General features: G+C 45.4%; 2 protein-coding genes across 2 annotated transcripts; one reads left to right on the top strand and one right to left on the bottom strand.

Moving 5' to 3' along the window:
• Positions 1 to 18,584, bottom strand: T265_06284 (hypothetical protein; the record flags this gene model as incomplete). The annotated part of the gene is made up of 9 exons (XM_009171504.1): positions 1 to 454; positions 2,168 to 2,384; positions 4,253 to 4,426; positions 7,154 to 7,555; positions 9,508 to 9,882; positions 10,416 to 10,564; positions 13,283 to 13,487; positions 15,916 to 16,316; positions 18,394 to 18,584. The coding sequence occupies 9 exons, from the start codon at positions 18,464 to 18,466 to the stop codon at positions 204 to 206; spliced, it is 2,247 nt and encodes a 748-aa protein (XP_009169768.1).
• Positions 15,962 to 20,885, top strand: T265_06285 (hypothetical protein; the record flags this gene model as incomplete). Its single annotated transcript, XM_009171505.1, has 8 exons — positions 15,962 to 16,322; positions 16,563 to 16,715; positions 16,789 to 16,870; positions 17,461 to 17,579; positions 20,026 to 20,093; positions 20,452 to 20,548; positions 20,606 to 20,777; positions 20,864 to 20,885. The coding sequence occupies 8 exons, from the start codon at positions 15,962 to 15,964 to the stop codon at positions 20,883 to 20,885; spliced, it is 1,074 nt and encodes a 357-aa protein (XP_009169769.1).
• Positions 20,886 to 21,639: the final 754 nt, after the last annotated feature.

The raw sequence follows: 21,639 nt of genomic DNA, 5'->3' as shown, positions 1-21,639 counted from the left end.
CGGCAGCGTGAGAACAAGAAACCGAAGCATCACTTGGAACAGAGTCTATATACACATGAAGCTATTGTTGAACTGGGATTAAACAAGAATACGGAGAGATGCCAGATACACATGACACGAGATGGGGATGATGGATAAAATATCTATGTATAAATGAATGCTGCAAATGGGGAAAATAGCTTAACGGATTCCACACCGTACACCTAGTCCGAAATCAGCTCGAATAGCTCGGCATAAAGGTCATCAGGGAATTCAAGATGATCTTCTTCCCTAAGACGTTCCAACATAGTTCGATGCGCATTACCCAAGGTTCGTAGACTAAGGAGTGCCTCTTCCACATCCTTCATAACCATTTCTGTATCCCGCTGTCGCGCTTCCAGCCCAAATTTCATGGCATTCAGCATTCGCTGGCGCAAGTCATCGACAGTCTTCCTATCCGAAAGGGATGGGATATCTGCAATTGACACAAAAATAAACAAATAAAAAAACTGGAGAGGAACAGATTCAGACAAAGTGGGAATATGGGTTCGCAGTAAACTGCAAGGAGAGGGACTCTAACACAGCTGCAAAACAAAAAATAACTCCCAGCAAACCGGATTGAGATAACTTGAACGACTCAGAATGCTTGGCCTTGTAGGCGGGTGACCCCTAGTGAGGACACTTTCGAGAAAATGCAAACCGAAAAAGGCCAAAGCATGTTTACATCTATCACTTCAAACGAATGACGCACGAATCGAACAAAGAATGAGGTTGGATCGTTTTGAGAACGTTCGTAGCCTATTCCAAAGGGTGCTAGAGCACTCAGTGCTAACGTGGTAGCCAGCAACGAACCGTGAAATCCATGAAAAACAAACCAAAAACTATCGACTGAGCATCGTTCATCAAGCCACAACCAGAAGTATACAAGTAAAGTGTGTCGGAGTGCTCGGAAATTTCATACGCGCTCCAATTTGAGCTGCCAGAAATTCTTGAATATATTTTGTCTCTAAAAGTATGAAACATTTTTTTCGACTAACAACTGGCAAGGAATAATAAGCGTCTAGTTGCAACGTCCTTTAGGTGCCTAACTATTACACCATTCGACGGAGGCACGAGGGCGAGGTTGCCCTAGCGTAGAGTTGCTGTGTTCAGTAAGTTCTCGTCTTAATCAGTGAGCTGTCTCGAGTTAAAAAACCGGTGAGGTTTTACTCTCTTATGAAATGCGTACTGAGTTATTACACTAATGTGAAGTCAGCTGCTCTCCTGTGCCCAAACCTTCATGTGTTTGGCTGTTCCATTTTTTCGGAGAGTCGACAGATTTTCATTGGTTCTCTGAGACTGAAGTTCTAAGGGGAACTATTATCTGTCCTACCTCAAGCGATATCCCTTTACGGGCAAGCTCGAACACGAAGTTTAAAAACCAACTGCAGAGCAGTTGCCATTTTAAAAGTAATACGTTGGCAGTATTTTGCTACTTCGAGAACCCATAATACAACCTCATGGCTACAAACATCCTTTAACACTGCACACACTGCACTGCGGTTTGCGGAGGAAGAGGGGCCGAGGGGCAACTTCCAGTTGCTCGATGCTATATGGAGTGAAAGTCAGAATGGTTCAGTCTAATTGGGAGTCTGACCAGCACATTATTTCCACGAAATTGTTGATTGAGTTGATTGAGCCAACTTGTAAGGTGTCTAAGGGCCTACAGAGACCGTAGGATCTGCACAGATAACAAACTGGCTGCTCAGCTGTAGGTCACTCGAAGAGGTATGATGGTAATTCCAACAGTTCATACAGAGGCGTGTTAGCCGAAATCCAGTAGTTAAAGAGGGAAACCCAACAGTCGCGAAAATACCACATACATTCGGCTGCGGTTCAAAAGTGACATGCATTCAACTCCATCACCCGTCGGGGCATTACGAACGTGAAGGAAAAGGAGGGTCAACGTTAATATCGAGGCATGAGCTCATTATGCTGTTTGGTGAGGGAAAGCGGTATTGGATGGATTTTCACTATAATGACGGACTAAATCACAAACCAAGTAGTGAAATAGGACATGAAGATCTTTGGCCCACTAAGTTCGGTGTTGCGACCAATTTTTGCACGGATCAGTGCCGCGACACTAATGATTGACAACATGAGCGAAACAAAAAACCGAGGTGTAAAGACTCATGCCATAACTATTTACCCGCATTCAGAACAATCAATGCAGCCATGAGTCCCAAGTGTTGCAGCTGTTGTTGGAGCACGGACAAACGTTCAGCGTTGGAAAAAGCGTGGTTGAAGAATGCGTTTCCGGACGGAAATATTGTCACCAACTGATCTAGGGTTAGCACAAAGTTGTTCAGTCCGTGCCATGTACCGTGATTGGTGTTCCAGTTCAAATAATGGACGACGAAAGCGAGCTAACAGGAAGTATGAGGGGTACAACGGAATAAAGGTGAATAGGAACCAAAATAGTATGAAGAGATAAGTATCGCCACGGAAAACAATAAAAAGTTCTTTTTTGTGGAGATTTCGTCCTGTAAGTGAAGCCAATCATTGCTGAAAAGCCGAGAAGCACTGTACAGCTGTTTCATCCTTTCGGGAATCATCAGCAGTGCGCATCTCACGAAACTCCGGAGAGTCTGGAGCCCGCGACCTCCTGGGTAGTAGCTTGAACACTTAACCATTCGGCCACGAGCGGCTGATCAGCAGTGTGATTAACTCGCTCGAGGAGCCAGTTAACACGTGTGACCGCGTGATTGAAGGATGAACGGCGCTATATCCTCTCTAAGTGCGAGTTAATCACACTGCTGATCAGCCACTCGTGGCCGAACGGTTAAGTGTTCAAACTACTAGCCAGAAGGTCGCGGGTTCGAGACTCTCCGGAGTTTCGTAAGATGCGCACTGCTGATGGTTCCCAATAAGGATGAAACAGCTGTACAGAGCTTCTCGGCTTTTCAGCATAGGTTGACTTCACTTACAGGACGAAGTCTCCACAAAAATTCCAAATCTCCTCACACTACCAACAATAAAAAGTTCGGCTGCAGCAGCATTTCTGCCATTCCACTCGAAAGATTCACTAGGGCTGAGATACTGTCAGGTTGCCCAAACCTACACAGGAGAAGAGGTTGAGGTTGAACCACGGACCTTCTCGACTTAACTAGTGAGCTCGATAAACCAACAGTAAATAATGCTTCAAAATCAAGGAAGCAAATGGCTTTTAGTGAGGTGTAGAGAAAGAAAATGGGAGAGTTGCTTCAAGAAACCACAGATCCCCACAGAAAACTGACAAATGGTCTACAGGTACTTAAACTTTCAAAAAACATTGAAGTAGACAGACACATCGGGATATCGTGTCAAAGTAAACAGAGATGGGCCGGGTAGCTTTTGGTAACACTAACATACGCGAGCCCAGCAGACAACACCAGAGACTCCAGCTAGGCAGTCGGGCTTGAAAGTTATGGCGTGCTCGACCCTGTATCACACCATGTATAGTTTCTAAACAGGCGCAAAGGGAACCGCTTATACTTCAGTCAGAAGGGTATGTTCAGTTTAGGGATCGCCACATTCAACTTACGCCATCAGGTTGTCAAAAACGACTAACAGTGGATAGTGAAGTTTTTTGCTAGACAGCTGTTGACCCTGCGTAGCACATCCGAAAAACCCTAAGCTGGCAAGCTCTAGTTTCCGCTGTAGTCGTAAGAACATACTGACAAGCACTTATGAACTATTTCACGACAAACATGCTACCGGTAGATGCATCCACCAAAAGTTAAAAGCCTCTACTGCTTCCACCTAAGCTATGACCTTGCGAAGAAACAATCGGCCGCCGAAAAGTAAGCTGTTGGGGAACAACATGTGACTTTAAAAAATCCTGTGTCAAACAAGATGTCACAGGACCATCCTCGACTCCTCTCGTTTTCACAAAACAGCCTCAGAAAATGACGAGCACAGTAGAGTGAAATAAAAAGATCGCAGTTCGAAATTTGTCGCTGCCATCCAGGGTTTGGTGAACTCACCTCCCGGAACCCCGGTAACTGCATACCAAGAGAACGCTGAAACTAAAATGCCTGAACGTTTACCCAGCGCAACCGGACGTCATTAGGCGCAGTGACAATATCTCCTTGCGTGATGATGGGACGTTTAAGAGCCAGTTTCCAAGCTAGGCGAATAAATCAAATGCCAGCCGATCAACAGCCAATTACATTCTGTCTATCGATGTCTGCGGGTGATAGTCAGTAGAATCCATAGAGTAGCAAAAAGACGTTTCAAGCAACGAACCACCTACCTCAAAGCCACTCTGCCTCACCAGCAATATCCGATCCTGCGGTTTGAGTATGGGGAAACCCGGAATGCGTTTGATGAAGCGAACCATATCCGTGAGACTTTCATTGAACTGTTCGTGAAAAGCAGACCAACAAGCCTGCCGGACCACCTCGGAGATCTCGATCGGCTGATTCCACTACAAATGTTAGTACACGGCACGAAGACATTCATTGGCATTTGGAATTCGAAAAATTTGTCAGCAGATCAAGTGAATTTTTCACGAGCTACATGTTCGTCTGGGCACGTGCGAGTAAAAAGCGTGCACTTTCATTCTATGAAACACCAAACACCCGTTAAAGAGTGGCCTCAAGCACTGAGCCAAAACGATTAAGGTCAATTCAAGGTGCGAAAAAGAACGTGTTAGAGGCTGCTAAAAGTACACCATACTAAAGTCTGCAAACGGAAACCCGAATGGGACTATAGGGACTACTATATCTAGAAAGGCCATTAAGAATCCCACGAGATTGCACATTATTTATTCCCATAACCGGATATTAAGACCAGAGACGGTCATCCAACAGTATCAGAACACGGAGGGATTCGTCTGTCTTCCAAGGTGAGACATGTCTTCGAATGAACGGTCGCTGTCTGCTTGTCCGCATCTCCCTTTACGCCAATGTCTATTACGAGTTCTTTGAGTGCAGCGGTCATGTCAGTGCAGTCGCTTATTGACTTTAAACGCATTCTCTTCAGCCCAGGGTATATTCTTCACAAGAACGGCTAACCACATGATGGTCATAACAGTGGTGTTGAAACAGCTGAAAAACGCACGAAAGTTTCTTACAGATGCATGATATGATTTCCGAGATAATTGTGTCTGAAAGTCGAAATTCAAAGGTGGCGACATGTTGGTCATATTGTTACCATGTAGGTCATGCACCAAAGAAACTCCTAGCGTCATAGTGCCGTGTAGATTAGGCCTAACTCAATGATGAGCGATTCTGTCTTGGGCATAGCTATGCGCATTCCACCCATGAGAAGGGTGAACGGACGAAAAAGCCCAAACTAAATGAGAGAAACATGCAGTATTGAATTGTTCGGAGGAATTTGTGGGACGGAATTGCCAGATACCTGACAGTGAACTAAACAAGGCAAAACAAACCCGAATTAGCAATTGTCTAAAAAATCGTTCAGCTGTAGCACCCTTTCGGTGCCCAGCTGCCATACCGCCCGAAAGAAGCACGAGGACTGGGATACTGCCAGGTTGCCCAAGCCTAGACAGGGGGCCTAATTCAAGCCAATCAAACTGCACTGATTGATACACATCAAGTGCGACCTGGTAGTGCATCGTTTATTTGGTCGCTTCTCCATTCATCACCGGAGTGGCTATCCTAGACAGGGGCCTAATTCAAGCCAATCAAACTGCACTGATTGATACACATCAAGTGCGACCTGGTAGTGCATCGTTTATTTGGTCGCTTCTCCATTCATCACCGGAGTGGCTATAAACCTAAATTTCAGTGCCAGCTTATTTACTTAAGTAACTTCCCGCACGCAATTCAAAGGCTTATTCCTATTTTACACAACCCCTTAAAAACAAGGCCTCTTGGAGAAAGTCGCTTTAGCAGACCCAAATCCTCTGACTACAGAGGAGTCCTTAACCAGCGAAACGGTACGCTGCCCACAAGATTCAAAGGCCTTTACTGTGCCGATTACCTTCCTAGTATGACCATATGGTTGTGCAGTTCAAGACAATGCACGGATTGTTTTTTTCCTCGAATTCGTAATAAAAAGGACGTACTATGCCCACCTAGCTAGAACTTTGTGAATCATATTGGCGCGCAAAATTTTTATTTCTGGGCGGCATATGACCAGAATGGGCTGAATAAGTTGCGAATTAGGTGCTATGCGAACAACAATTTGCCCGACAGGCTTCGGCCGAAAAGAACGAGAGCGCACATCCGTGACTAGGAAAACGAGAATTTTCACACAAAAAGAGGGGAATCTTGGCAGAAAAAGCACCAGTTCTTGGTTTTCATTAATCGTGAGATGCACTCAAAACAGAAAAAACACTGGAATGTGGTGTACTAACGCGGTTGACATTTGGATAGTTTTGTACGAACAGACTAAACATCACCCGTAGGAGCTTTCCACATAGTTACACAAGATAACAAAAGACGTGCTTCCGCACGCCAAACTTTAACATAGGGAATAAATGAAAAACCTCTGGACGGCACCTGAATGCACAGCATGGGACATTCAAAGATAGGAGAACTCTGCCTACTGGGTTATTCACTTGAGGATGTCTTGCGTGATGAGTATATTGGATTACTTAGCAAAGGCAGGGGCAAGTCACAGTACGGAGCGAATGTCAGCCCAAAACGTGTTGCTGAGATGATGGACAGAAGCCCAGTTGAAGAAAAAACACGGTTGATGGTTAGGCTCGGTCAAGTTGCCTCGGATAGCGAGTATGACCGTCGTTGAAAGTTTGAAAGGGTGAAATAAACTGAATAAACTAAGTTCGATCTCACTGCGAGTTACTTATTAGTCATCTGTCATGAGGAGACAGGAAACGATGCGATTGCATGGACGTGGCTCTCCACTTTTGTGGATTGCCCGAGGTGGATGATCAGTAATGGTTCATTGTACCAGGAGGTCTCTGCTGAAGAAATGGTCAAGAGTGGACTATGATCTTTCCAAAAGATTACCCTTCAACATGGTGGCTGCTGTTGCAGCTCAACGGGGCAGAAATAAGACATATCTGAGGGAAACACAGGCTGTCAGGAGGCTTACCCGTACTAGGGATGAGCAAGGATGATCGGTCAAGATCAGCTCTGGGTTCAAATGAGATGCATTCGTGCGACATTTTTTAGATTGAAGTGCAGTGTATATTCATATATTCAAAAAGAGCTGAACAACTCACTTCCCAGTCGTAAAAATCAAACAAATGAATGAGAGTGGCGTGGTTGTCCATTGCAATATCTGCGATCAACGGTTCCGCTTTTTTCGGCTCACCACAGTGCTTTGTGTAGACCTGCGAGAAACTCGCTCGGATTAGGCGTGACAGACGACGAGCAAGAATGTCATCGTGTGTCAGAGCTGATGATATAGCCGCAGTAGGTGACAGGGTCAGCGGTGGTTGCACAGTTGCCTTGTTCTGAGTTTTGGGTGGTGGTGGCGGCGGCGGCGCCAGCGCGTTATCCAACTTTGTGATCACCTGTACAGGTTCGCTGTGTATTTGTGACGTGCTAGGCGCAACAGATATCGGAGCAGACGTACTGGCAACAAGCGGTGTGGCAATGGGAACCACTTGAGCAGCCGGAATCTATGTGTAAACCAAAAGCCAACAAACACTCAGTAAAAAGACAAAGTCTGGAAAAGTGCCCCATCCTCTGACAAATTCCACACAAAAAACCATGCACTGAGAAAATCAACACCTATAAGACTACAGCGTCTGTGATCCCAAAAGGTCAGCAAAAATAAAGGGAGTCTTGACATATCTGCACAAATGCGACTTGACCACTCAGTACGGCGAAACAAGACGTTTCCAAATTGCTGCACAACATACACACCAAAAGCAACCTCAAACCAAAACCTAACTTCTGGGCGCAAAGTTTACCAACCTGAAGTACAGTAAAACTATTAACAATGATTGGCCGGCATAGGAGTGTCCACTGGAAATTGGTCGACGCACTTCACGCACCTTCGTTAGACAGGGTGAGTTCCGTTCACCTATTGGTGACGGGTAACCAAGTGAAGCAATTACAGTATCGTGGTGCCCCTCTAAGCTCGAAACGGTTGCAAGAGTTTAGGCACTATGGACCGCAGGTTCACGGTGAAAATGCTAGTGACCACACAGCAGGTATATATTAGATGAAACTGTCCGACGTTTCGACCACCGACGGTGGCCCCTATCAAGAGACAAAAAGACATCACCAAACACTGACCAATATACCACAACGCGTGGTGTGATTGTGTGAAAATCAAGATCATGCGCCGGTGTGTGCTAGGTTGCGCGCATGCTTGACTCCTGGCCTTGGGGGGAAGCTGCCGTATCACGACCAATTTTACCAACAGCACACTAGCTGTTCGTGACCAGCGGACTTCTGCAAACAGTTCCTTCATAGTATATCATCACAATGTCTCTTTATGAATACTTTAGGAAGCAGCTTTCCTCTGTCACTCCAAAAGCACTCGTGACGATAACTAAAAAGTTCACCTAGACCAACGTTGTATGGCAGCGAAGCATCGGTGTCGAACACTGATATCATGCTGTCGATGATGCATCCGATGGAGTAGGTTAGGGTTTGATATCATGCGTCGATGATGATGATGTTGAGGACGATGACTGGTCCACCGTTTTGCCGCATGATCTCGGTCTTCGCTTCGATCAAGTGTCACTAAGTAAGAACCGAAAAATGAGGTGCGAATATGTTTCATAAGCGTAATACGTGTGCAAACGGAGAGATTGGCGAATTCCCGCGCACATACCAATGGAAGTTTATGAAGGTGAGCGAAGCCGTAAGGAAGCCTCGTTGTACCCTCACTGTTTGCAGTTAGACGGTTTACACAATACAAAACCGGCCACTAAGCTCACTTTGCTCACAACAGCTCGCTGCATCCCACGAAAATAAAACAACAACGCAAATCACAGAACACTTTAAACATAGTTTTTACATAGTTTGCACCGTTTCTACATACAGTTTGTGCCTACTGAAGAAATGAACGGGAAAAGTACGGTCTGTTGTCTTTATCAAAGTATGAATAACTATCGCTTTTCGACAAAGGAGGTGTAACTATCAACTACCGGATACCCCGAAATGTATCGTTTAATAAGTAAGGCTAGTTCAAGCGGGGCAGTGATCAGGATCACTTGATTTGACCAAATTGAGGAAGTCAACTAGCAGGACATGAATGGATCCCAGGCCCAAGTAAAACGCCTACGAATACAGCAATAAAACATCAGTTGCGAGAGAAAAAACCCTTTACTTTACTTCCGTCAGTAAAAAAAACATTCTAAATTAATGAAAAATAACGACTGAACAGAAAACAGCAAACTGTTTTTTGATGAGAGGTGGAATGGTGCCAGTTCCATGGTCAGCAAGCAGCTTGATCCAGTACACACATTCTTATGACTGTTTCTACAGAGAAATTTCTTCAAAGTCTCACAACTTAAAACTAACTACGAGTCATACAGTGTGTTTTTTATACAAAGGACTAAACTAACGATGACCATGAGATTGTTCTTATTATAGGCTACGAAAGAATGCGACTCACCACAATGGGCCACATCGTTGGCGGCTGAGGTGTGGCCTGCAGCTGCGGTGCTGGCGACCTGAACACGATTGGAGGCAAGTTGGTCGGGAAGTTGGACAGGGTGACACACTTTGGACCGGACGAGTCAATTTCAGGAGAATGGTCCATGGGTGAGGAGGCTTTTTGTGGGGTATTGGTAGGTGCCGCATCAACATCTACTAATGGGATTGTTCCTTGAGAGTCATCGCTAGAAAGCGGACTGGTGGCCGCTGCAGCAGCAGCTCGCCGCGCTCGAACACGCCGAGTGACGCCATTTGTAGAGACTTGGGCGGCAGAAGCCGGTGTGGTACGATTAGCTAGGGGTGTTGAGGCAATCTGCAGTGCATTGACTCCAGCCTACAAACATTAAGACGAAAGTTGTTAGTGTACCACAACACGCGTACTCTATACTCTGGTTAAAAGGCCAGGTCCTCAAACTGGACTAGTGCACTTGAAGAGATTTACTTGACGCAATTACGATCACAGCAATATTTGATATGTACGCAACTTTTGAGGGCATGTTTTTCATCCTGAGGGGAGCACTGCTGATGGTTTTTAACTTCAGCTCATGGAGGAAATACGATGCCGTCAGTCACAAGAGACCATTGCAAATGGATATACTTTCATCCGGCCAACAAGGTTATGCCGAAATGGGAGACCGGATAGCAACTGAGAAAGTTTGAAGACCCCAAGTTCTAGATGACCGAACGGACATAAATGTAACCTAGGGAAATCTTCAACAGGATCGTGCAGAATAAACGGCCACGCCATCTCAGGAAGATGCTGGCAACTACCAAAAATCACTTAGTTGTGACAAGGATGACCATACAATCATCGGAACGCAAATAATAGGAGTAAGAAAGTTCGAAATCACAAAGGCATACGCTTACCCAGAAACGACTGTCAACAGCGATTCGTTTGGTGCCCGCCGCCGACGGTCCGTCGCAGTCCGAAGATGACTGGCCACGTCGCTGACCCAATTTCAACGGAAATGTGATGATCGGTGGTCCGTATACCCGGCCCAACTCCTCCTCATTAACTATCAATGAAAAAATCAAAATGTTCAGATTGACATGAAAATGAAAAAAAGGGTGAGAGGCTCGGTGCTGCTCCAATCGATTCTGTACGTGTATGGCAAAAAAAGCGCCGTATAAATGTAATATGATATACGGTTTAAATGCAGGTTTTTCGGTGTCAGTGACAACCGCAGTGACAGGGTGGATGTATTGATCGAGAAGAACGGAAGTTACAAGTCTGTCGTCTTCAATTCATCCTCTTGCTCTCCTCTCACCAAATAAGGGTCATCTGCTGTTTAGCCTAAATAGTCCGAGTGCCGAATCCTTCGGTCGATAGCTCAAGCGGTCAACACGTAAAATGCTCGAGATAGCTCAGTTGTTAAAGTGTTAACTTACATACCGAAAGGTCTGTGTTTCAAACACGACCTCTGAATCTCGAGTACTTCTATCTAGACTTGGGCAACCTGGCAGTACCTAAGCTAGGCACCGAAAAGGTGTGACAGCTAGACCTCTGAATTCGAGTACTTCTATCTAGACTTGGGCAACCTGGCAGTACCTAAGCTAGGCACCGAAAAGGTGTGACAGCTAGACGATGTTTTTGTTCCAACAAGGAAAGGAGAAAATAGCGAAAAGTGGTTTGCATGGGTGCGTCACACAATTAAATAAAGTTTCTACGAGCTCAAGACGGCTCAGAGGATAGCGTGCGGCCAACTGACCATCTGGTCTGGAACTCGTTTCTGACTATTCGCTTGCTCTCTCTAGGAGTCGAGTAAACTGGTAACAGTTCAGCGACGATGAGGCTGAATAGCAGCCATGGAAAGTAAAGGACAGGGAGGTCGGAAGAATAAGGAACGCATTTTTCAAAACTACTAAATAATTCAACGTCTATGTTTCTTAAAATACATGTACGTGAGGCTGGTTTTGTCGAATTGAATTATCGGCAATTCCAGCACAGAGATCAGAATTTGATCGTAGATGTACGAAACTGAACGTCTGGCCGAAATGTAGGTGTGTTTAACAGCTCCGGTCATACATCGATTAAAAACGTCGTTCAGCTGTAGTATCCTTTCGGTGTCTAACTGCCACACCATCCGAAGGTTGCACGAGGGTTGGGATACTGTCAGGTTGCCCAAGCCGAGATGCAGAGGTCGGGTTCGAACCACGGACCTTCTAACCACTTGGGCCATCTCGCCCTCATAGATCGAGTAACCGAGTGGCGAAACACTGAACTGAAAATTAAGCCCGTAGTAACAGGTTCTTCATAAACACCCGTCAGCATCGAAGTAATTTTCAAGTGAGCGTAATTCGTCAGATGAGTAAAGTCTGGTGCTCAAGTATAGTACAACGATGATCAGAACCGGAAGGACTACACCTACTTGATGAGCCTCAAAAAGACGGAAACAGATAGTGGGCTGTCAAAGAGTCTTCAACTGATTTACTGAACTCATATGTAAATTTTAATTTGGGAACCAAACAGAACAAATGCGTTCCTTCTTCAGCCGAACCATCATTCGTTTCGTTGAAAAAAATCTCAATTGTGGAAGTAGTGGCAAGAATGAGAACAATGATTGATTCACATGTGAGTTCCCTGATCACATTCGAGAATTGTCCCATCATCTTTGCAATTCACAAGTGTCACCCACCCCATGGTCGATCGCTAGTTTGATGTTTGGACGAAATAGTTGGGCTATATCTGGCGCAGACCTTGTGAGCACCTACTTACGTTTCCTTACTGAGCGTTGAGTGTCCTCCCCAGTTTACTGGTAGGCTACCTAGGAATCCATAAATTCCGCGATCGGAAACGGTTGATCAAATTCCCACACCTTTCACGTTAGAAGCTTGTCATGTTTCGCTCCATACTAAAACAAGCGGAGAAGCAAATTACATCCGACGTACCGTAAAACAGCTCGTCCCGTTTTCCAAGTTCATTATGTAAACGTCTTATTTCAGATTTTTCTGGAAAAAGGCCTACCTGAATAAAATTTCGATCCGGAGAGCAATTAGTCGTGAATTTTTGGTAGAAATCCCCTATGAAAGAAACAGACACAGTGTTCCCTTGAATATCATGCCAGCTAAAAGTGCACTGCGTTGATCCGAAGGTATCAATCAAGCCTGCAGTGCTTGCCGAGGATCTCGGTCACCTTCGTGAAACAATGTTGCTTGGCCTTTGTGTTCAACTTTTGGCCACCTAATGCAGTGATCATCCCGTTGGAAAGCCAGTAGCTCACACCAGTCTTAACGTACATTCAGGATGTCACACTAGAAAGTAATGGGGATTGGGCCTTTTTTCATCAAGAGAATTTCCAAAAAGCGCGCGATGCTACAAGGATTGGAGAATTCCTCAAAGACGGTCTTCTAAACATATTTCATCCAAGATCCATCACGGTGAAGAGGATGTATTTTGTCAGGTACATATTCACGACCGGTTATCTCAACAGCACTGAAGGAAGGAAGTGATTGGCTGCTTGAAGTTCCCTCGAATGGGCGCCTACAAAGGACTTACTTGAACTTGGGTGATAGTCATTGTCAATAAAAGGTAGTGAACTCGTCATAGTGGCTTGTTTCTACGCGGGAAATGCGTACATAAGGCGGTCCATTGCTAAATCCTAACTAGAACACAAGTGGCCAAGCGAACACGGGAGTTTGAATGGAACACGACGCGGAACCAATTAGGTCTATCGACCACGAAGCACGTTCCAAAAATGAGATTAAACACTGGACGGATGCGACACCAAACGAACCTTGAAATATATCATCCAACGTGCAGTCGGTCTTGATGAGCGCAGCCAACGACCGATCGATTATGGACCATTCACGCCTGGCCCGATCAGTCAACTTCGTGCCCCACTTGGACAGAGCTTTAGTAGCCGATTTGTACAGACGACAGTTGGAGCAGACCGATGGCAGATTAGCACAATCGCATTTGTCCCGGACTTCGCCTAGGTTCTACAGGTGAGCGAAAGGAGTTGGGAAAAATGTTAAACAGAATCGACACTAAGGTGTACAGGTGTCATAACTCATCCACAGCTGTGAAAAAAATAAAATGGAAAAGGCGGGGGGTGGCGCCAGGCTAACGCAATGTTTCAAGTCGTGCGTGGTCGTAATTTCAAGCAGACAGGAATTTAAAACGGCTTGTCGCTAGAGGACTCACATCGTCCTTTCGGGCTAAATTCGAATGAAAGGATCACGGAAACTGTTGCCAGTATCCGAGGGAAATGCCACAACTTTGTCTATCACGGACGGACTGTAAAAGTTCCAACATCCAGTCTAGGTGCCTTTAGGAAAAATACACCATGCTATGACAATGACAGTAGAAATGACCGCAGCCCTAGACTAGCGGATAGAGCAAGCAACCCTAAAGTTTGTATACGATACGCGCTCGAGACAGTTCAGTGGCTAAGGCGAGAACAGAATGTCCGTGTGTCGAATCAGACTCCGGTATGTCGATGGTTCCTGTCTAGACTTAGATAATTTGACAGTACCTTAGGCTTGATACTTCCTTCGAGCAGGGTGGTGGCTAGGCACTGAAAGGATGTCACAGCAGAACGAACAAGAGTACACCAAACACGATGGGTCAGACAGAGTGTCCTATGGATACTGCTTTCACAACATTCACACCTAACAGCCTGAAAGTGGCTTACAGCCCATATTCCGGTTGATGAGTCACATAGCTCCTTCTGCGGATGCAGTGATGCATGGCCGAATCTGTTCTTCATAAAACGCATCTCCGAATGAGCCTGACTAGTACAGTTCACACTAGACTGGTGCAAGTTAACAAATATGAACAACGCATATGCTTGCTTACCATCACCCAGCCTGTCACCCGCAGAGTAGACTTTGCTGACAGGTTGGAGAAACAGCAAGGTTTTTATGAAGTGGCTAGCGTGTTCGACTTTTATTGCAATGAACGCGGGTTAACTTTGTCAGAAGCTCCTGATGATATTGATGAGATAGATATGAGCTACCGGTTTACTTATTAAAGCGGAAGCAGAATGTGGATGTGATGGTTCGTCTCCAATCTCCAAAGGTGTCATTATAATTGGACCATCAGCTGTGGACACCATAAAATTACCATTTGATGTATCTCAGTTGGCGTTGAGAAGACAATATTGGTTTGCCAAAGTTACCAGCACTTTTATACGTCGCTTTCAATATCCCTTAGCACGAAACCATACGACACATGCTCGCGGTCGAGTGAAGAAACCATGAAACATTGCGGCAAGTTTTTGAAAAAAGCTCCTCCTCAGTTGTTTTTGACTAGTTCTACGACATGTCTGCGAGAAGTAATCTCGAGTTAGTGCAACTGAAAAGCGAAAAATTTGCACATTGTCTGATTTAAGGCCTTATTGTTATAGAAGGTTCGATTCGCTACCCCAAATGGCAGTGCACAGGTACACGATCAAATCTAGCCACGAAGTTCGCGGTAGAGTCCACCATCTTCTAATCCTTATGCCCCTGAATCTCAAACCCTAGTTGAACAAAGACCAATTTCAAAAATGAAAAAGCACCGCACGTGACAATCCTAAAAAGGAGTGCTGTCAATACCCTGAGGTGGGCTTGGAAATTGAAACTGTCCTTTGAGGAACGTCTTTTGGAGAGTTTCTCCAAGGGTAAGTGCAATACGTCACTACATTGTACCACACAACAGTGTATCATACCATAATACACCATGTTACGCCACACTATACTATATCGCACTACTGCACTGTTATCCTACACTACACAGCGTCTTACTACACTACAGTGCACTATTCCATACTTTATTGAACTATACTGTGCCATACTACACTACACTGCACTGGATTATATTGCATAGTGGCACACTATATTATTTTTTAGGTCACATCTACTGGAACAAATGTAGAAACGGTGTAGGTCGATGGGAAAGCTGGAAACACCCACACAGACCACTAAAAGAATCCTACCTTCGAAATAAACCATGGGAACCTGGTCGACAGTACTAACAGACATGACCCAATCACGCGATCAATAGCTTTCCTCCCAAACAACAGACGTTTGATCTCTCGGTTTTACTCAACACCAGTGAAGTGATCGGGCCACTCTGTTCAACAGGTGGTTATTTTATCTTTCCACCTTTTTACAGTGAATGAAACTGTGTCGGTTGGAATCAAAGCTTCGTACAAGGAACAGTGGGGCTCGAATAAAATTACAAAGGAGGAGTGAAAGTGATCGGGCCACTCTGTTCAACAGGTGGTTATTTTATCTTTCCACCTTTTTACAGTGAATGAAACTGTGTCGGTTGGAATCAAAGCTTCGTACAAGGAACAGTGGGGCTCGAATAAAATTACAAAGGAGGAGTGAGAGTTTGGAAATAGGTACAACAGCGAGGTACTACATTACACTGGGGACTCACATCAAACAGTCGATGAAATACGGTTTCGCATTTGGTGCAAGTAATAATGCCGGCGTGCTTGTTGTTTGTTGAGGTCTCACACACACAGCAAGACCGTACTGAGGTACGGATCATTGGGGTGACAGGTGTGGGATTTCGTGGTGCAGGAGGCGCTTCGGCGGTGGACAGTATAGTCGCGGTGGACGGTGCAAGCCGGATCACCGTCTCAGGCTTCGGCTGCCCTGTACCGTCACCGGTCCCATCGTTTCCGTTAGGCGCATCGGAGGAAACTGACACAAGCTGTATGACATCGCCAGTCAAATTGACAAAGCTGATCGAGGAGGCACCGGATCCATCCAGCGGAAGGTTTTGTAGCGGGTTAACAGTAGTCGAAACCGTTGTTATGGGGCCAGAGGTAGAACCTAGACGTGTGAGGTGACCAGCAAACAAGAGGGTACGCCTTCAGAATGATGATTTGTTACAGAACAGATTAAGTCTTACGAATATAGCTTCTACTTAAAAACGCCCAAACTGGCAACCAAACATGTGTCAGTGATAAGGGTCTAAACGTAGGTTGCCATGGACCAGTGCGATCTGACTTACTCTGAAAACCAAGACTGAAAATTCAGATCCTAACTGCTCCCCTGTCTAATCCCTTCAGTTTTCAGTTAGGGGCGAGACGACTTTGTGGTCGGAGCGCGAATTTACTGACCGGAAGGTCCGCGGTTCGAACCCGACCTCTGGTTCTCGACTTACCCTGTGTAGACTTGGGAGACCTGGCACTATCCTAGCCCTCATGCTTCCTTCGGATGGCATGGCAGGTGGGCACCGAAAGGGTGCCGAAAGGTGCTACAGTTGAATGAATTTTTTCTCAGCTGTTGTCCATCTCACCAGGCATTAGTCACCACCAACGTGCTGCTGATTTCAAGAAAATGCACAGGATGCAACTAAGGAAACACCAAGAGAAGGATATCCAGTAATCCTTCCTACTTGGGAACGTTCACTACAGGGAAGTCAGGTATTCGACATGTATCCGGAGGGAACTTTATACGAGATACAGACGGTAGAAAATCCTTCTCCCTAGGAAAACAGTCTATTTCCCACAGATACTTCCGTGGAGAAGGATCATTGTAAATGAAAACTTTGTAAACCCAGTAGTTATTAAGCCCACTCCTGTTCGAATCGCAGTTTACTTTGACAAAAGAATTATGGTACTTCACGCAACTCCACAGCCATGGCGAAAGGATACTAGTACGAACCTGTGGTGAGCACGCCAGATGCAACCGATCAAGGCCGTTTTGTTTGAACATTAAAGTAGTTAGCAGGATATATGAGTTGCCCACAGATTGTTTACCTCTGCACCTCGACTGCTACTGTTCATGCTGGAAAACCTGACAGTATCTTGGTCGTCCTGCTCCCTTCAGTTGGCATGACACCTACAGCTGAACGATTCTATTCAATTCCAGAAGACTCTGAACGGGTGGCACGCTCAACAGACGCATAAGCTGGAAAGTAACTAAGCGCTTTGATAGATACGTGTGCTTATGAATGTGTCTGTCTGCTTAGCTGGTGGTCAAACCCATCCTACCTGAAACAAAGTAAAGAAAAAATAATTGGTACACGTGATCATAGGACGAGATGGCTCAAGTGGTTAGAGCGCGAAATTACTGATAGGAAGGCCCGTGGTTAGAACCCGACCTCTGCCTCTCGACTTACCTTATCCAGCCTTGGGCAACCCTCGTGTCCCTTCGGGTGGCATGGCAGTTAGGCACTAGACGAGTGCTGCAGCTGAATGCCTGATCACAGATGGAATCAGTACCCGAATTCACAAGGAATGTCGCTCGTTTTGTTACGCCATTATTTTCGCCCATTCTCTTTGTAGCTTAGAATTACTCATAAGATCGCGAAATGGCGCATGAACAAAGATTAACCAAACCAAGCAATCTAACCAGATGTCTGCCACAAGCAATGTACCTGTCCAATTGAGTAGGTTACGATTGCGGATAAACCTTGGTGACCATGCGTAAACATGAGCCAATTAGGCGAAACCATGAAACGACTTTCACAGAAAACTCACTAATGTTTAATAAAATGCACTACAGGGAAAGACAACCGCATGTTGTCCTCAAATACAAGCTTGTCTAGGAAGCTAGTCTCCGATACCTGGTGGTCAACGTGCAAGAAGTTATGTTGTGTCCCTCGTGAATTGCCTGAACTAAAACTGGCAGGCTGTGATAAACACAACTCAAGTACTTCTTAAAAGGGTGACAGTGTAGTTTACTATGTTTGCAAAGTTAATCTTGTGACCAAACGTATGGCCGCACAAGATGGGGCTAAGCGGTCGGTGAGCACATTGTTAAAAACCACAAACCGAAGATTACACCCACTAAGTTATGCACCCGAACGTCACTTACTATATTTTATCTCAGAAGTTTGTTACTGTTACCTAAGCAAATGTGCGGTGACCACAGAATCATCAAAATGGCAATACAGACGTACCTTGCGATGAGTTGGCTGCCTTACTGACTGACGTTCGAAGAATCGAGGGCCGTTTGCGATTCGGTTCAATCATTAGGGAAAAAACTGAAAACGACAGAGTTTGTCAGCAGCGTACAGTGGATATTAGAAAATACGATCTCAAGACAGGGACCAAGTAACTGTTCGTGATAACACTATAACGACACTCTTTGCGGCGAACGGCATAGATAGAGGCTTCGACGGACTGTTGCCTCCACTGGCCAACAAGGTGACCAAAAATTATAGTCAGTCATACACATTGATGAGAATTCCGCGAAAAGAGGTGACCGAACAGTAGAGTGAAGGGTCTTATTGGGCGGTTGTTCGAATTCAGCTTCTCTTCTTAATTGATTCCACCATATCCATTACACCGATTGAACCCATCCTCCATTTCACTGTACGTACCCATATTGCTCCTCTTAGCCACAGCGTTCTTAGTTTCGCACTTTTCATTGATACGGTGTTTCATAGGTATAAAAGTGATGCACGGCGCACGACTTTGCTTTAACGAGTGTCGAGTAGGTTTTCCAGGGTGATCCATGAAAAGCAACCTTTGACAGAGCCGAAAGCACGAAGAGGGTAACAAGATTGATCAGTTGCTGAAGGCGCACGGTTGAAATCGATTATTTCGAAGCTCATCTAGAGCAGTTAGATGGACTTTCAGTCCCTTGTCCTATAGCGTGGAAATCGGTTTCAATGGCAGTATCAAGTCTCCCTCGTTGGAACAGCGCTAAATTTTAGACCACATTTTTGAGGTCGGAGAGTCACTTTCGTCTCTTACTTCAACCTATTTTCAGACGCCTAAAATCGACAGAATAATGCACATTCTCTGGAAACTTCCCCAGCACCTATTCCTTGTGAGATTGTTCTCACCCACTTCAAGAACTATGTGCTGGACGTTGTTCTGAACGCCCAAAAATTAAGCCATTATTCGATGCCCTTAAACCTCTTTCCCGACGTTTTTGAGACTAGTGTCAGGAACATAAGTTCCCTGAACACAAATACGAGACAAAGAAATTCGGATATAAGCTGCATTTTTCCCCACGAGCCTCACCAGGAATGAATAGAACCCCTTGTCGGAAGCTTCATCCTGATTGGACGTTCAAGCAGCCAACCAGAAGCAACCGGTCTGCCCTAGAATTCCGGAAGCTTTGCGACCTTTATAGTCACCCAAGAGACTTGCAGAGTTGGAGGACAAAATTAGGTTTATAAACCCGAGATTCCCCCATTTTTTACTAACGGTTCACCGACAATTTTTGGCTTCTTGGTTAGTATGTCCTCGACCTGGAACGAACTGGCAGGTTGCCGAACCTAAAGCGACGTGTCATTAAGGCATTAAAGGACACCCTATTTTAAGCAGTGTAATTACGTTCGATTTAGAGTTTGATGTGAAGAACCTTTACTTAGATCTTCCACTTCCGTCCCAGGCTCAAACCGTCTACACGCTGTCTTCGATTCGTGGTTCGAACGATATGAAAATACTTTCAAAATTGAACTGAAGTAGGAAGAGGACGCATAGTAAGTCCTAATACCGCAGATGGAACAGGGGACAGCTAAGCACATCCACCACTCCAATTTCATTACCGCGATGATTGTATGCGATTTGAATTTTAGCGAAACAACCCAGCAGCCGTTACAAACTTTCCTTGAAAAGACAAAATCGCATCACTTATGTGGATAGAGTCAATTTGGGACATGATCGTTTCGATCTATCCACTCTGTCAAAAGATCAGTTTGCATTTCCCTTTCACTTCCGAACTACAATCGAAATCAGATGACATCAGGACAATATTGCTGAATAAGAGAAAACAATACTGTGGCATGATGTTGAACTTAAACACCTATGAACACCAGAACCTCCTGAACCTAACCACTATACAACTACTGCCAAAATAAACTCATTTGTCTGGAAATTTTCATCAACCCTATAAGAAACGGATGCGGCTGTATTGTGGCCACCACGTACTGAAGACCCCAATTCGGTAATTCACTTCAGACCGCTCGGAGCGAACTCGGGAGTTCTCGCACTTTACCCTTCAGATGTTGGGCTATTCTGATTCATTGGATTTTGGCATCTACGGTGTAGGAGCTATGCATGGCCCCAAAGCTGAGTGCGCTTTAAGGGACTGGTATTTGAGTGATTAGGTTGAGCGGTTCAATCAAGATCAATACATCCCGACGTGGTNCAATCAAGATAATAGAACCCCGACGTGTAAACGGTGTGCTTGTTGTGTCCAACAAGACAGCAGCATTTATGCTGAGAAAGACTTTCGTCGTGATTTGTTGCGATCACTCCGACCAACGAGAAGCACAGATATAATTCTGGCAGGTGATATGAAAGCTCAAGCTGACCGACCAACTTCTGAGTGAGTCCACCGACCGAGGTTGACGCTTACCACACGGATAATGGGTAACGGCTTTTTCAACGATGTGCTGAAATCATCTGTTTCAGCACAAGCGCTTGCACCTCGTGACTTGGAGGCCATCAACTGCTTGTAGTGGTTAACGGCCCCATGAGGACTAGCTACATGCTAACTAGCAGTGAGCTCAATTGGACCATGTGGCAATCAGCAGCAAGTAGAGAGCTATGGTACGAGATTGCCACTTATTTTGAGGAACACCGCTTGACATTGTGCGGGCACGCCTCCTCTATGGAAAGTGATTGTTGATACAAAGCCATTCAGTGTACCACCTACAAAACGCTTCTGCATCACAAGTTGAACTGGCAGCGAAATCCCTAGAACCCGACGGAATTAATGGTAATTTGGATGGCGACCGGTAAAAGGTGAGAGAAGCCATGATCACAGCCTTTGAAACCATCTGCTCGAGGTCGCTTGCACACTCCAATGGCCAAGGGATCTCGTCACGATAAGCAACCCTGATTGTAGCCAGGAAGAATGCACCAGCAACAAGCGACTGTGATGGTGCGCGCAGATTCCTCAAATGCCGAAAACTGAAGAGCCTAAGAATCAACAGCCCGAGAAATGGAGACTGCTTTTGTAACAGTGAACAGTCGTAACCTGTTCCAGCTAGTCGAATCAACTGGTTCGAGTGGTTGTTCGTGCGACCCCCGTTTATAGTCCCCTCTGTGCGGTTCGTTTGGCAACATCTGTGAGAGAATCTAGAGGAAGTGAAATTCATCGCACCTTGTTGGTCTGCTTCCGTCCCCAGCTGACTGTAGCTCTTGATCTCCCAAGGACAGTTTCTATCACGCTCTAGGTGCCCCTC

The sequence above is a fragment of the Opisthorchis viverrini genome (assembly GCF_000715545.1).
Source record: "Opisthorchis viverrini unplaced genomic scaffold opera_v5_131, whole genome shotgun sequence".
NCBI classification, from domain to species: domain Eukaryota; kingdom Metazoa; phylum Platyhelminthes; class Trematoda; order Opisthorchiida; family Opisthorchiidae; genus Opisthorchis; species Opisthorchis viverrini.
The sequence above is the reverse complement of the archived record's forward strand: the minus strand, read 5'-3'. Positions and strand labels throughout refer to the sequence as shown.